The sequence below is a fragment of the Pituophis catenifer genome, unplaced genomic scaffold (genome assembly GCF_029215685.1).
Source record: "Pituophis catenifer annectens isolate HBS135680 unplaced genomic scaffold, rPitCat1.0.hap2 SCAF_3, whole genome shotgun sequence".
NCBI classification, from domain to species: domain Eukaryota; kingdom Metazoa; phylum Chordata; class Lepidosauria; order Squamata; family Colubridae; genus Pituophis; species Pituophis catenifer.
The window spans coordinates 74,231,746-74,248,090 of NW_027256883.1; the positions used below are offsets into that span (position 1 = coordinate 74,231,746).

At 41.2% G+C, this 16,345-nt stretch overlaps 2 protein-coding genes across 2 annotated transcripts in view; one reads left to right on the top strand and one right to left on the bottom strand.

Moving 5' to 3' along the window:
* The window catches only part of MYLK4 (myosin light chain kinase family member 4), a 101,264-nt gene that overhangs the window by 73,764 nt on the left and 11,155 nt on the right, over positions 1-16,345 (bottom strand). Inside the window, exon 2 of the mRNA XM_070940737.1 lies at positions 7,194-7,396. Coding sequence (XP_070796838.1) covers positions 7,194-7,396 — 203 coding nt within the window. The remainder of the gene's footprint in view (positions 1-7,193; positions 7,397-16,345) is intronic.
* The window catches only part of WRNIP1 (WRN helicase interacting protein 1), a 33,078-nt gene continuing 28,260 nt past the window's right edge, over positions 11,528-16,345 (top strand). The window contains exon 1 of the mRNA XM_070940739.1: positions 11,528-12,329. Coding sequence (XP_070796840.1) covers positions 11,700-12,329 — 630 coding nt within the window. The 5' untranslated portion in view covers positions 11,528-11,699. The remainder of the gene's footprint in view (positions 12,330-16,345) is intronic.

The following is a 16,345-nucleotide window of genomic DNA, read 5'->3' on the forward strand; positions in this document are numbered from 1 at the left end:
AAACAAACTTTTTTCTACAACCTCTTCGGCTGAAGAGGTTGTAGAAAAAATGCTTTTAAAAGTAAAAAAAAAAGTTGGCCACGCCCACCCAGTCATATTACCCCCACCACCCCAAGCCATGCCCACAGAACCGGTAGTAACAAATTTTAGATTTCACCCCTGCTCTGAAACAATGACCCAACAGATCACAAGTTATCTAGTGCTTGATAGATCTGAAGAAGCTACAAATCATTGACTTTCCACATGACTTAATTTCAACAGCAACGATTTCAATAGTAAAAGTTACATGAAAAACTCACCTAGTTTCTCATCACATACATTTATCCAGCTCAACTGGATTTTTAGGATGCCAGTCTCAGGAAAAAACATTTCTAAATGCTGAAATAACCTAATTTAATTCCTATGCGCTTCACATAAATCAGTTAATGTTACAGTTAGTAAAGCTGTACTTGTAGAACACAACATTAGAATGAAATGTTATGGGATTAAGTTAAACTTTAGTTGAAGTTAAATAAGAAAGTGTTTTCTGGTGTCAGCAGAAAACAAAACATAATAAAATGGTCACGTAATTAGAGAGAAAAATCCTGTTCTGATGGGACTAATTAACAAATTCCTGCATCTTATTTTTACTCAGCAAACAAGCGGCCAACACATAGCAAGCATGACATGTAACAGGAAACGGATGCCAAGCCTCAAGAAATGCAAGGAACATAACTTTCTTTTGACAGACAAGCACAGATGCGGAGGCCTGTGTATGAATCCTCTTTCTAGCAAATTATCATTAGCTAAATAAAAATGCATCCATGCTACCTTTCACATTGTTTTAAGTTAATTTCATGAACCAGGAAGCCAATTAACAGTACTGTGTTGACATGCAATCAAATGTAAACTTCTCCAGATTAGTGTTAGGCTGGAGCCAAGTTATATGACTGAGAAACAATACAGGTAGACCTTGACATACAACTATAATGATGGTTGTAAAACAAGTCAGTCACATGACGGACCCAATTTTACAATTTTTGAGGTGGTCGTTAAGCAAATGCAGTAGTTGTAAAGTAAATGTAGCAGTTGTAAAGCGAATGCCATAGTCGTTAAGTGAACCGATGGTTTGCTATGGATGCAATTTTGCCAAAAAACAGAAGTAAGAGCTGGTTTTCAGCAAAACAGTTGTAAAACACAACCACTTGACTGCGAGACACCACAAACAACCATAAATATAGCCATATTGTTGAGTGCCCGAAGTTTGCTCATGTGACCTCAGAGGGGGTCCCACCTCTGGTTGAATGTTGAATCTGGGTCATAAGTCCTCTTTTTCACATCCATCATAACTTTGAACAGTTGCTAAGCAACTGATCCTAAGTTGAGAACTACCTGTATTGAAAGTACAGACTTCCACACAACGTTGGACTCAATGTTTTGTGAAGTGTTTCACTCGTTTTAAACTATGCGTATCTTAGCTGGTTTTCAAGATCATAATTTTCCAGGATGGCTTATAATATGAAACATACAATACCAATTTTACAAATTCATGGAGTGCTGTATCAGTTCTAAGTTTTTGAAAATCAGCCAGCTACAATAAAATTGTTTAAAACTAAGCATGCATGACACTTATTAATGAATGGTAATACACCAACTATTAAAACTCAGAGAAAATATATACATTTTCAAAGATCTCTTTAAAACATGGTACATTTTGGCAGAGAATTCCATTGACTAAGGGACCTTCATCTATAGCTTACACTTTAATGATTGTTTAACTACAGAATTTTTTTTCCAGAAAAATTCAATAGCTCGAATTTATAGCTGCATACGTAACCACAAGTAACGTCCTGAACTTATTTATGAGTAAGTTCAGGACGTTACTTGTGGTTACGTATGCAGCTATAAATTCGAGCTATTGAATTTTTCTGGAAAAAAAATGAGTATGAGTAAATATGCAGACCTGTTGTTCAGTGATAAAAAGACCCTGTCAAATGGACTTCACCACATGACATCTGCATCCATGCAATATTTGGGGATGCTTTTTGGCTTGGCTATCTAGGCAACCATTCTGGAATTCTCAGAAAGTGCCCCTCCAAAGGAACAATCCTGCTTGACCTCTACAGTCAGCCAATCTTGGCTAGGGATAGTTTATCATGCAGATGGTCCTAAGTATGGACCAAAAGTATCTTCCAAAAGGCTGAGAAATACATTTGTTTCCTGAAAGGTTGGAGCAGTGCCGCCACTCAATATAGACAACACATTGGTCAGGAAAAGCCAAAATGTCTAAATCCAGGAAATCTCCCAAGATTGTCCTGTAAACCAGTGGTCTCCAACCTTTCTGGCTTGGTGGTGGCAGTGGCGGCGATGGTAGTGAAGAGGAAGAGGGGATGGTTTTGCGCACTTTCACAAATGCAGCTTCACACACACACACACACACACACACACACACACACATTCATGCATACACTCTCCCACCACTTCTGCAGCCTGGTTCCGCATGGGATACAGCCCGACACCGGGCTGCAGACTGGGGGCTGGAGACCTCTGTCGTAAACCATAGCAATTGCTCCAAAACAAGCCAATTTACAGGAATCAAGTTACTTTATGTTGCTGTATCTGACATGCTAGATTATTCTTTACAGATAATCCTCATCTTACGACCAGTCTTTCCGAAACTGATCAAAGTTATGACAACACTGAATGAATGGTGGTTATGACAGGTCCTTAAGAGTTCTGTCTACCTCAGCACTCCCGCAGTCACATGATTGCAATCTGGGTGCTTGGCCACTGGCTTGCACTTAGGATCAATTGCAACAGCCGACAATCATGTGATTGCTATTTATGACCTTCCCTCAGTGGTTGGTTTCTACCGGTTCGCCCTGGTTTGGGCGAATTGGTAGTGGCGGCAGCGGGAGACTCTGCCCACCTGCCCGGACATCATCATCGGGATGATGATGATCATGTTCTCCCAACAGAATCGGGAGCTCTGTGCATGCAGAGCTCCCGATTCCGAACCGGTAGCAAAGGTAAGTGGAACTCACTACTGCCTTCCCTGTCACCTTCCACAGAACGTCAATGTAGAAACCAGCTGAGAAAGTCACAGGTTGCTGCACCTCTGTGCACTCTCTCCACGCCTTGCCACACCTCCACTGCACCCTCACACATCTCCCATGCAAATTTCCTGAGCCTCACCACACTTCCCTTGTGCCTTCTCCCAGCCTGCCTGCCAACTTGCTTATAGCGAACTGGGACTTTCAACTTCCTGCTGGCTTCCCCACTGACTTGGTTGTAAGAACGCTGTCAGGAAATCTAACAACCCTCTGTGGGATTTGATTAATGATGGCAACTGGGATTGCAGGGATTGCCATTGTCATGTGATGTGGTCAGCTTTATGACTGCATTGCTTAGCAATGGAAATTCCAGTCCCTCATAAATTGAGGACTACCTGCGCAATAATTTTATGGAAAAAGCTTAGCATCTACTACCTGAACTGAAAACATGAAAATACAAAGTACATTGTACTAACAATAGGTGGATATTAACTATAGTATTACTAAAACATCTTGATTTTCTTGAGCTTCATTTTGGTTAAGTTTCAAATGTTGTGATCACTGGTGTCAGACTTAACACCAAAGAGGGCAAAAAGGAAGTCCTATGTATATAAGTAGAGCTCGTTTGCTCCAAAGGCAAAGTTGTTAAATGAAGCCTCTCCTTGGTGAGAGAGGTCAGGTATCAAGTCATTCCTCTGGTTGCAGCAACTGAGGGTGAACAAGAAAGAGGAAAAGAGACCAATTACATCTGGAGAATCCTTTATGACTCAAACTAGCAGTTGCAAACTCCGTTTTCGCTGGCAGAGGGTTGCAGGAGGCCGTCACAGCTTCCTGAGCTCCATTTTCGCCGGCAGAGGGCTCAGGCCACCACAGGCACCCCTGACAAGAGTGACGTCGATCTGGCCACACCCACCCGGTCCCCAAGGTCAAACACAACCCTCATGCGGCCCTCAATGAAATCAAGTTTGACACCCTTGTTCCAAGCCATTTAGATTAACCACCAAGCACACAGTCATAATTATAGGCCCTGGGCATGGCATTCTTGAAACAACAAGCCTTGCGTCTCAAAACAAGATCACTTCCATAACTGGGTGTAACTGGATGCTCTCCATGAACAATTGTCTGTAGGGCAATATTTTCAACCTTATAATTTAATGGGATTATATAATTTATTTTATTATGTGGAATATTTATTATTATTATAACTGGATATTTATTATCCAGTTGTATGGAATCCGGGATTATTTACTTACTTACTTACTTACTTACTTACTTACTTACTTACTTACTTACTTACAGGATTTCTATACCAGACTCGTGGCAGTTTACAACCACGTATAATCATAATGTCATAAAACAGTCTTCATGATACACAACACCTCCTCTAACAATCAAATGCCTTAATGAGGCTTCCATGGATTTTCTTTTCCCATCTGTTGCAAAAGGTAACATGGGAAAAGAGGCAGGAAAGACTCAAAAGGAAAGACTCAAAAGATGATAAAAATGTCTGGACTCTTCATAAAATGCCCTAGGTGCAGAGGTTTCACAAAAGCCTCATCAGAATGCACCCCGAGGGATCAATAAACAACTTCTCAAAGCTCTAACCCTGTCAGAAATATTAAACCAAACATTCAATCCTCCTGCATCGCCTCCCAAGGACATTAGCTCAGAGCCAACAGGATTATGTAAGGAGCAGATAAATATTGCAACAGAGCTGGTTAGCAATTGGAATAGCTGAAAAGAATACTCTTGTCTGCCCTGGGTCACTTCTTCAGGAAAGGCCACTCACAAAATTGGCTGCTGTCTGGATCTGGATTTACAACTTTTCCCAATGGGCAGCCACTGTAAGCTTCTCAAGTAGAGAGTAAGCTTGTCAAGCAGCGAGATCCTGGCTCAGTTCTTCATTCTGCCATGGTTTTTGTGGGTTTCCTTGATCTGCAGCTTCTATAATATTGCAGTTCTGTAACATACCTCTCAGAATTCTTTGAAGGATTCCTGAAGTATATGTGCATGATAGCCTCATTTGCTGTGATAAAATGGTAGTTTGCTGCTTTGGTGCCCTATAAGTAAAGAATTAGCCGACTGTTTCCTTATAAGCAAACTAGCCAAAAAACAAAAGAATCCAGAGAGACAAAGGAAAGTATGGTTTGGTTTGCACTTCCTGGTTGCCTCATAGTAAAGATAGATCACCTGCTTATTTTGGGAAGGCATGAATGGATAACACTATGGTCACCCCTCCTCCCTCAGAATATAAAGAAGATAGTGTCTATCTGAGTTTTCTTGCATCAAATGTGGTACAAGCAAGGAAGCCTGGATGGCCTAAAACAGGAGTCCCCAACTTTTCAGACCTCAGGGACCATGAAATTTATAATTTTAAATCCCACGGACCAATAATATGATCTACCTAATGACCAGCTGGGTGGGCTTGGCAAGATGGTCATGTGACTGGGTGGGCGTGGCCAACTCCATGTCACTCACATCAAGGGGTGCCCTGTCAGTCTCTACTCGCCACTCCTTGCTTCCCGCCCAGACTCTGTAGGGCCCCAACAGGAAGCAGTTGTTGGAGCTAAGCAGCCACCATGAGAAAGAGTTGGCAAAACAGCTGGCTCAGTTCAAATTGGATCTGACCGAGAAGGAGCCTCAGCAGAGGCACCTCGCTGAGGACTATGAGCATAGCTTTCCAAGCAGAGGGAAGAGCTGCGGGAGTGCAAAACCAGGTACCGGCACCTGGAGGTTCAGTGGGCTGAGATGGTCAGCCAGTTCCAGGCCATAAGGCCCACTGGAACAAGGCCCTCCAGTCTTCGCCACCAGCAGCGCTTCCCTCCAGCCTTTGCCCAAAGCCCCACACCAGAAGGCTGAAGCCCCCCTCCAACCCACACAAAAAGACCCCGAAGGGGGAGACTCTGCAGCAACACAAATTCATTGCACATATCCAGTCCAGGGGCTGTAGATTGAGGACCCCTGATTTAGTGCAATATAAAAAATGCAAATTATTTTTCTGCAGACCACCAAAATTTTCTCATGGACCACCGGTGGTCCATGGACCACCAGTTGGTGACCCCTAGCCTAAAATGCTTCATTCCATTTTATGTAAATGTCTCCATTTCAATTGGCTGGTGTATGTTCGGTTGGTGTGCCCCTCCCATCCCCATTATCTGCCTCCAACAACTATTTCACAGTAGATTTCTGGGCTATCTGTCATGAAAGTCTGGACTTTTGTGGGCTCCCTTCCCCCCCACCCATTGTCAAAGGAATAGCAAAATACTGTTAATTTCTTTGTGCACAATTCTGCCTAATTTTCCCTTCTAACCCAAGTAACACTGTTATCAGTCCTCAAAAGACATTTCCACAGAAAGGAAAGGAATTGGTGCTTGTTTTCCTGGTCTGGGGTGGGAGACGAAGGGGAAGCAGGAAAATCTACCCATCAGGAAACTTGTTCATTGTGGTGCAAATAGAACATCTGGGCATCTTTGTGGCCAAAGTGAAAGAAGAGGATGAAACCTAGGAAAGGATTTCTTCTTCATTCCAGCTAGTTAATGCATGAGAGATAAGCAGTTGAAGGCTGGAGTGCAAAAAAGCCAGAGAGAAAAATTGAGATATCTACCTGACAGGTGGATAGAGGAAGAAGGGAGGGAAAAGATAAGAAGCCAGAAACAAAACAAAAGAAAGTCTTTATGTCAAACGAAACAATTGTTCTGTAAACAAGTGAAAAGAGGATTTGGTGAGGTATCTATTTAAAAAGAAGCAAAGTTTTCCCTACATTGATTTTTCATACAATATTATTGTTAAATAATTAGTCATTCATAATTAATGGGGGGCACCTTAATGGGGCACTTTCATTGAAGCAACTCGGTCCTGCAAATGAGAGAGGCAAAAATATAAATACATTTCCATCCCCCTATGCTACTGGAAACTATTCAGTGAGGTACAGTATCAGGATAGAAATAAACCTGATCAGAACAACTTTTAGGTTTGACCCTTAAATAAATAAATAAACTTAGAAAAATTTCTGCCAATTCTGAGCAAACAAACTCACACTTTTGCCATGTTTCCCAAAAAGGCTGTGAAGATGAGAATATATGGCTGTGGGGCCACAGCCACAGTTTGCACAATGAATACAGTAGATAATTAGCAACAATGCACCCAGAGACATACACATACCTCATTGTCAGTTGTAATACTTTTCACCGAGTCCAAATTATGAAAAAACGTCACTCCATTCTCTCCACTGTTGTAATATTGGGTGTTCATGTTGTGTAGCTGGTTAAATTGATAGAACTCTGGATTGTATTCAGTTATGTGTTTATTCATTGTAGTTTCACAAATCAGTATAGAAATATCTCCCTCAATTTCTCGTTTATTGTCTGTAAAAAGGAAAACAAATAGAAGTAGAAAATATTGAACATTGGGTTTCCCCCCCAACCTTCAGAAAAACAGCTGCTGCATGATATAATTTCCAGGGTACCAAATGGGGCACCTAGCCACTTATATAATACATCTCCATTGAACCAATAGAACTGGCTACCAATTACCTAACAAACCAGGTTCAGAGTTTTACTTATGAAACACAAGGTTCGAAGCAAATTTGGGATTACACTATCTGATAGATCAATCTTTACAGTACTGGTTGATTATAGAAATCATTGGGAGAGTTGTCCAGTGGACCCACAGAATGCTCTCCCCAGTGAAATTTGTTACTGTCACATCTTTTAGATATTTATGGAAAATATTTCTCTTCATAAAAGCCTTCCCTATATAGACCTAGCATGAATATGCTCTGTTTATGGATTTATTATCTTCCTTCTCTTTTTTAAAAACTGTGTATGGTTTCTATATTGTTTTGAATGTATTGTTTTGATTGCACAATTTATAATTTGAAATTGGTTCAAGATTCCTTAAGCATCTTAAAAATAAATAATGATGCTTTTATTTACTTTCTCTGTTTCCTTCCATTTCTTTCTCCTTAACCCCTCTTGGATTAGGTAGTGTGATTATCAAATGATTTCATAACTGCTAAATCCTTGAAACTATCCCATCTTTCTCAAGATAATTGGCCATGGGGAACCTCTTTCGAAATATTCATATGAGCTGGCAAATGATAGTAATGAGGGCAAAGTAAAAGAAAAATAAAATTGGCCAAGGTCCCCTGAGATGGATTAACAGCCAAATATAGAAGAGAAACAAAATATCTGGAATAAAGGATTCTCTGTGGGATAGACAAGAAACATGGATTTTCAAAGATTGCATGTTGATCTCCAACCATTTTAACAATAAATAACCATCCAGATTTGCTGAGAGTCAGGCAGTATATACATTTACCGGTAATAAATTTTATAGTTGGTTGCACCAACAGTCAGAAATCTAAAATGGATTTGGCATTTTCTTCTTCTTTTAAAATATATATTTTTTTAAAAAATAGGTTTTTTTAAACAAACAAAAACAGATATTTACATCTTCTTCTTTTCAACAGTTTCGCATCAGTAATCCATATTTATACATTTTCTCTCTTTTATCTTAATATATCTTTTATACATACAGTTCTAATATATCATATATATATACCATTATAATATATTATATTATTCTAATTATTTTATTTACATTTGACATAAATATATACCTAATTTCCTTTCCACAATTTTTATTTCTTCCCATTTCTTCCTATATTTCTCCACCTAATTTAACCATTATTTAGTCTTCCCTCATCCTTTTTTTTTTTTTTCCTTTTCCTCCAACCATTTATACCATCTCTCCCAGACTTATTTTATTTATATGCTATCCTTCTCCGGAGACTCCGGGCGGCTTACAATGCATTAAGCAATAGCCTTCATACTTTTGTATATTCATACAAACTCATCTTATTGCCCCCACAAACTGGGTCCTCATTTAACCTACCTTAGAAAGGATGGAAGGCTGAGTCAACCTTGAGCCTGGTAAGATTCGAACCTGCAGTAATTGCAGGCAGCTGTGTTAATAACAGGGTGCTTTAGACCACTGTGCTACCAAGGCTCTTGCTTTTTCTTGTATCTCCTTCGTAAGCTTATCCATTTCCGCACATTCCATAATTTTTCTAATCACATTGTCTTCTAATGGTATATCGTTATTTTTCCAGTTCTGGGCAAAAGCTATTCGTGCTGCTGTAATTATGTGAATGATTAAGTATCGTATTTCTTTTTCATATGACCCTGAAATTATTCCCAGTAGGAAAGTTTCTGGCCTCATTTCTATTTGTTGATTTATAATTTCTTCTATTTGTGTTTTAATTATTTGCCAGAATTGTTTTGCCTTATGACAAGACCACCACATGTGATAATAAGTTCCCTTTTGGTGTTTACATTTCCAAAATAGCGGAGAGATATTTGGAAACATCTTTGCCAATCTGGCAGGTGGGAGATGCCTCCTATAAAACATTTTATACATATTTTCTTTATAGGGTGGATTTGGCATTTTCATCCACCTATCAAGCCTTCCCAGTGCACGTGCATGCACTTCCGAATCAGTAGGAAAGGTAAATAGATTTCATCCCACCGTGGGACTGTACTATTGCCATCTTCCAGGCAGGAGTTATCACCCCCTTCCTCAAACACCACACCACAATCACAGGTTACCACTCTGACTGCTTTCATAACCCAGAATGAGGCTGGGTCTAATAAACAGGTGGCTAAACTGACAGCATGGCTAACCATGGCATTAAAGTCTCCATAGTTCTCTATACCAGCCTCCTAATCACCAACTCATAATGGGTGTCAGCTTTACAAAGGAACCAGAAGAAGACTCCATGTGCAACATCTATTCAGGCAAAGCTATTATTTCTTCACTGCTCCAACTGAGCACATTTCATTGCATTTATCAACTGAATGGTAGGTATATGTTAAGAAAGAATATGTAGTTACTAATATGATACATGAATACATTTTTTTCATATAATAAAAGATATATAAATTATGATTTACATTCCATAACTCTTATTCTTTATAAAACAAAAATAAAATGCAGTAACATCTTCAAGTCTTTGACAACTCAAGGGGTGGCTCCTGAAGTCAGTAGTGGGCATGTCCTTGTCTACTCTTTTGGAGTCCCTTATTCAAGTAATAACCTCTAGAATAACAAGAAAAAAATCTTAGCCTACTTTAATAGCAGAACACATTTGTTAACACCAACTAACAGTCAGTAGACATGATGAAAACTCCTTAATTTCTCAACATATGGACAGACTTAACCATAGTTTCAACTGGGAAACTGTGACTATGTTAGACCAAGCCAAGTCCAAAAATGCTAAAGAATTCCTAGAAGCATGGCACTGACAAATTGGCATCAATAGACACACAGACATAAACAACATCTACATACTGTGCAGAAGAGACAATCAACAATCCAAACAAGGAAACAATAAGATTAAAACACCTCCCCACTAGCAATAAAACACACAGATGAACATAGATTAACCCAAAGATTAACATCAACTAACAATCAAGAAGTAAACAATACCAAATGAAAACTGAGAGCAAACCCCATTCCTTACTAGCACGGATGATGTTACCTAGTTTGAGTAATGAAACATCTACCAGAAGATGCTCACAGAGCACCAAGGATCCCCTCACTTTATATTTGATAATATATCCCCCTTTATTTTTCTCGAGTAAAAATCACTCAACTCTTGAATTTTCCATTTTTCTAATCATCTTTACGGTCTGCTGGATTTAATTATATCCTTTCTGACATTTGGCACCATAACTGGCCATGCAATGAGATGCATCACTGAAGAACAATACAGAGATATCATTTCTCATAACTTGGAATCAGGGGAAAACTGCATTCGCCCTTTTAGCAGTTTTACAGCTCAGCCAACTTCAGTTTAAGATTTGACTATCATCATAAAATTGCAACCAATCACATTTTTTTTACACTGCCACTGTTTTTTTTTTTTTTAAGTGTACCTATACTCGAGAAATAATTTGCTCTCCTGTCATGACTCCTGAAATAGATGAAATAGAAGTTGCTGTTTTCCTCTCGGTGTTTCTCACGCTTGAAACACGGCCAGTTGGGGATTCTGGGAGGGGAAATTCACACACCTTTAAAATCGGCAAGTTTGAACAGCTCTAATAGCAGGTCACCTTGGCAGCCCATCCCGCCACCTTCGTCTGTCTGTCTGTCTCTTTCAGCGTGTAGTTTGTACGTGTGTTTAACGTTTCTCCCTATCAACAATTGATTTCACTGGAAAACGCTGTTAAAAGTGCACACAAGCGACCGCATTTTTATCCTCGAAATATACAGGTTTAAAATATCTATATATTCCCGCGCCGCTCTAAAGCTCGAGCAAAAAGAGAGAGAGAGAGAGAATTAAATGTGTTGCATGTAGAAATTTAAATCCTGAGTAGTTTTTGCAGGCGGGCGGAAGAACTACAATTCCCGACAGTCTGTGGGTCTGTTAGCAGCCCGCCAAAGAAGGAGGCGGTGACTTTGCTGTTCTTCCTTCTTGGGCATGTTGTGGTTACTGGGGATCCCAGAGGCAAACTTTTCCTGGACGTCGCCTCTGTTTTTTTTTTTTTTTTTGTCGGGAAGGGTCTAAAAGGGATTGATCAAAGGAGACACTTTCCCCAAGAGGAAGAAGCCACCGATTAGTATTAATTTAGGGGTCCCACTGTCCTGCCTTCCTCCTGCCGGGAAATGGAAGGAGGTATTGCGCAGGAAGAGCCGCTGGTGAGCTGCCCGGTTTGCCTGATGGAACTTCCCTCTGCGCGCATCAACTCACATCTGGATACCTGTTTGCAGCTGCAGGGCGAAGGGGAAGACTTGTTCACCGGAGAGGTCGGAGGCAGGAGCAACAGCGCCCCAAAACCCACAGCAACCGCGGGGCTGCCCCCTCTGGCCCAGCAGCCCTGCTTCAAGAAAATGCGGCTCTCCCGATCTCCGGAGCGGAGAAACAAAGAAGAGGAGCCGGGGAATGACCTCGGGTCTTCCCCGGTGTTTTCCCTTTTTCACAGACGTAGAAACTCCGGAGGAGCCCAAGCGGGGGCATCTCGGGGCGCTGTTACCTCTCCAAATCCGGGAAAGGGGGAAGAGCGGCGGGGGGAGAATCCCGAGCGAGCACCAGATGCCTTGGAGCCGCTGTTGCGGGGAGAGAGCCTGGCCCAAAAACTGGAAGGGAAGCCTTTGGCCGATAAACTGCGGCCGAACCATCTGAGAGATTATGTGGGGCAGAATCAGGTGTTGGGGAAAGAGACACTCTTGCGGTCCTTGCTGGAGGCTCACGAAATCCCCTCACTCATTCTTTGGGGACCCCCAGGCTGTGGAAAGGTAAGTGGTACTAAGGGTCATCCTTTTGTCTACCCGTTTTCTTCCCTAATTTCCTTCCCTGGGACAACTCGGAACAATTGACCAGTGGAACAATTTGCCTTCAGAAGTTGTAGGTGCTTCATCACTGGAGGTTTTTAAGAAAAGAGTAGACAGCCACCTGTCTGAAATGGTGTAGGGCAGTGATGGCTAATCTTTTTGCCGTCGTGTGCCAAAAGTGGGGGGAGCGCAGAGGGTTCATGCATGCACGTGCCCACACTCGTAATTCAGTGCCCCCCATGCCCCCCCGTGCATGCATACACGACCCCCCCCCCCTGCACTCCACCTGCTTTTGGCATGCAACAGCAAAAAGGTTACCGGTGGGCCCGGTAGGCCCGTTTTTTCGCCCTCCCCAGAGGCTTTCTTGGAGCCTGGGGAGGGCAAAACTGCCTTCCCCACCCCTCCCCGGAGGCCGGCAGTGAGTACGGAAGGCCCGAAAATCAGCTGGCTGGTGCGTGCATGAGCGCTGGAGCTGAGCTAGGGCAACGCTTCCGTGCCCACAGATATGGCTCCATGTGCTACCTGTGGCATGTGTGCCATAGGTTCACCATTGGGTGTAGGGTTTCCTGCCTGAGCAGGGGTCTGGACTAGAAGACCTTCAAGGTCCATCCCAGTGCTATTCTGATTCTGGCTGAACTCAACGTAGCTTGTGGTCCTAAGGTTTGCTTACACGCTGGAAAGCAGCATGGCCTGGCCAGAGGGACTTTTTACTGTTATTATTTACTGTCAAACTATTTACTAAGTTTGCACTACTAATTACTACTGCGCTATTAATCTTCTCATCGTTCCCACCATCCATCTCCTTCCACTTATGACTGTTTGACTGTAACTTTGTTGCTTGGATCCTTATGATTTATATTGCTATTGTTTTCTGATTGCTTATTTGTACCCTATGACTATCATTAAGTGTTTCTTGATGATTCTTGATGAACGTATCTTTTCTTTTATGTGCACTGTACCTTATAATGACAAACTGGAAGCAGTATTTTTGAAATATCTGTAAATTTATTAAAAAGAAAAAAATGAAATATCACATTGGCATAAGTATTCAGACCGTTTGCAACAATACTTGATATTTAGCTCCAGTGCATCTCATTTCTTATAGTCATTGCTGACATGTTCCTACACCTTGATTAAACTTCACCTGATTTGGAAAGGCACACACCTCTCTAAAGAAGAGGCTTCGCTCGCATGTGCGCAGAACTTGCACTCAGCACAAGTGCGTTAGCTATCTGCCCAGCTGAGGTGTGGCAATACACTCTGCCGCACATATCAGCTCCGCTAAAAAAGAAGAAATAAAGGTAGGAATAACGTGAGGGCGGGCGGGAGGGCCCAGCTCCCAGACAAAGAGAACCAGTTCGGTGACATCCCATCGTCACCGCTACCGACTCGCCCGAACCGGGAGGAACCCACCACTGCCGTGTAGGTATTAAGCCACTAAATAAGGAGGTTAAGCTCCAAAAGTTTAAGTAACACCATCTTGAATTATACCAGTCTATTCTAGAGACTACATTAGTCTTTCCCATCCTGTTGCCCTCCAGATTAATTAGGACTCTAAACCCCAGAATTAACAAATTAGCATTGGCCATATTGGTGGAAATTATCTAAAGTATAGCATCAGTGTATTTGAAGCCATCCAGCTGAAGAAGCATGTGCTAAATCAATCAATCATATTTTTAAAAGTGTTGTCATAAACTCATATATGTCAGTTAGATACCCAAATCCTGATTAGATTAAAAAAAAAAAGGAATAGGTTACATTCTCCCAAATGAAAAAACAACAACATTGATTCTTTTACACTTCCCTCTGTTTTGTTATAACTTCAGGATATCACAGGTCAAATAATTAGGTGTTTTAAATATATAATCAATAACATAAGAATAAACCATTTTATTGTTTAATAGCATATTTGCATTAGCAAAGCTTTCATAAATCATTCACTGATGAAGTGGGACTTACATTCTTGTGATTTTCATACCATGATACACAGCTGACAATTTTGTATAAGGTTGGTCAAACATAAGTGGCCTGCAAAAATTTGGTTGACCACAAGATGCAGCAACTAGATTCATAAAACACTAACACTTGATTGTGCTATAGAGCAGGGTTTCCCAACCCCCAGGCTGCAGACTGGCGGTGATCAGCGGCACACCAGAAACGGGGCCACGCAAATGAGTGAAGCCCCATTGCGCACATACAGGATGCAGGCAACAGGTGAAACCACACTCCCCCTCCCTCAATGCACAGAAAAACCTGTCTCTACAGAACCAGTCCCTGGTGCCCCAAAGGCTGGGAGCCACTGATCTAGAGGTAATTGGAACGTCTGCAGTCCAGATATGATAGCTCTAAAACACGGCTTTCAAACTCCTGGCCCGTAGGCCAGATGCATCACATGCTGGCCACACTCAAGGCTGGTTTAGTGAGGGGTGAAAAAGTCCCGACACGTCATGTGACACCGCCGTGATGACCTGAGTTTGACATCCCTGCTCTAAAATGAGAAGTATTACAGCAGGATACCCCACAATCTCTAACCACTCAGAACCCTACAGGTGGTCCTCGACTTAGATCTACAATTGAGCCCAAAATTTCCATTGCTAAGCAAGAGTTATTAAGTGAGTTTTGTCCATTACAATCTTTCTTGCCACAATTGTTAAGTGAATCACTGTAGTTGTAAATCTGGTTTCTCCATTGACTGTGCTTGATAGAAAGTTGCAAAAGGTGATCACATGACCCCAGGACACCACAACTGCAAAAACTATATGCCAGTTGCCAAAAATCCAAATTTTGGTCACGTAAACCATGCAGATGCTGCAACTGTCATAAGTGTGAAAAATGGTCATAAGTCGCTTTGTTCAGGGCTGTCGTAACTTCAAACAGTCACTAAACAAATGGTTGTAAGTCGAGGAATCTACCTGTTCTGAATGTCTGCCATGTGGGTCTCAAGGGAGCAATGTGGGCTAAAGGATGTGTATGTCTGAATTCGGCAGAAATTTGAAAGAGTTTATAAATCCCTGAAGGGGAATGTATCTGACTTCACACAATAAGGGTCATCAATCTGGATTGCTGATTAAAAAGAAAGAAAAGTTTCCATGACTGCGAATGGTCCAGCTGGTTAAACATCAGTTGCAACCTGAGTAAGTTGCTCTTTGATTTATAACCCTTTAATGTGCAAGATTTAGATTTTTGTTCGTCTGCCATGGAGTGCTCAGTTTTAGCTGAGACAGACATCTACTGTGTAACCTAAGCCCAGAGCAGCTTCAGCATTGGAAATGAACATGGGAGCCAAAAACCCAGTATTTGCCGAGAGCTAACCTTGTTTATGTAAGTATACTGATGACCAGAGATGGAAAAAAGGTCTGGCATATTACATAGATACTGACTTGAAGATGATACAGCAGCTATCCTTGGTTTTATAAGTGCAGTCTTAGATTGCATTAACGTAAGTAATCAGTGATGGGAACGTGTTAACTTCAAAGTAACATGCTGTCTTTGCAATTGGTGTTATGTTTCAGTGAGCTTATTTTTACCACATAGTTTACTTTGTGTTTTATTCCAAACCTAATCATGAGAAAGCAAAAGCACTTCAGGTTCTGCCTGTGTGTGTGTATAAAAACGTTTATTTATTATATTATAAATATATTTATTTTATTATATTTTGCTTGGCAGTTGAATTTTGATTGAACTTTTTGTGCCCTTTTTATATAGCCCTTCTCCCATGCCTGCCAAAGACAGGGAGAGATGAGAAGGTTGCATTGGCATTGCTGAGGCTAAATTAATGGCTTTGCATTATAATGCCAGTGCTAATGCCATTCCTCATAAAATACAGGAAAATGATTGTACTGTAGCCACCATTGGCAGTGTTGGGTTTTAAAATACAGAACTGGAAATTCTGTTGTGCACCATTTTGTTTTGTTTGCTGAAGAGTTGCATTTTTACTGTTTTCCCCCTAGATTATAATTTAGTGCAGTTTATGTGCTTGT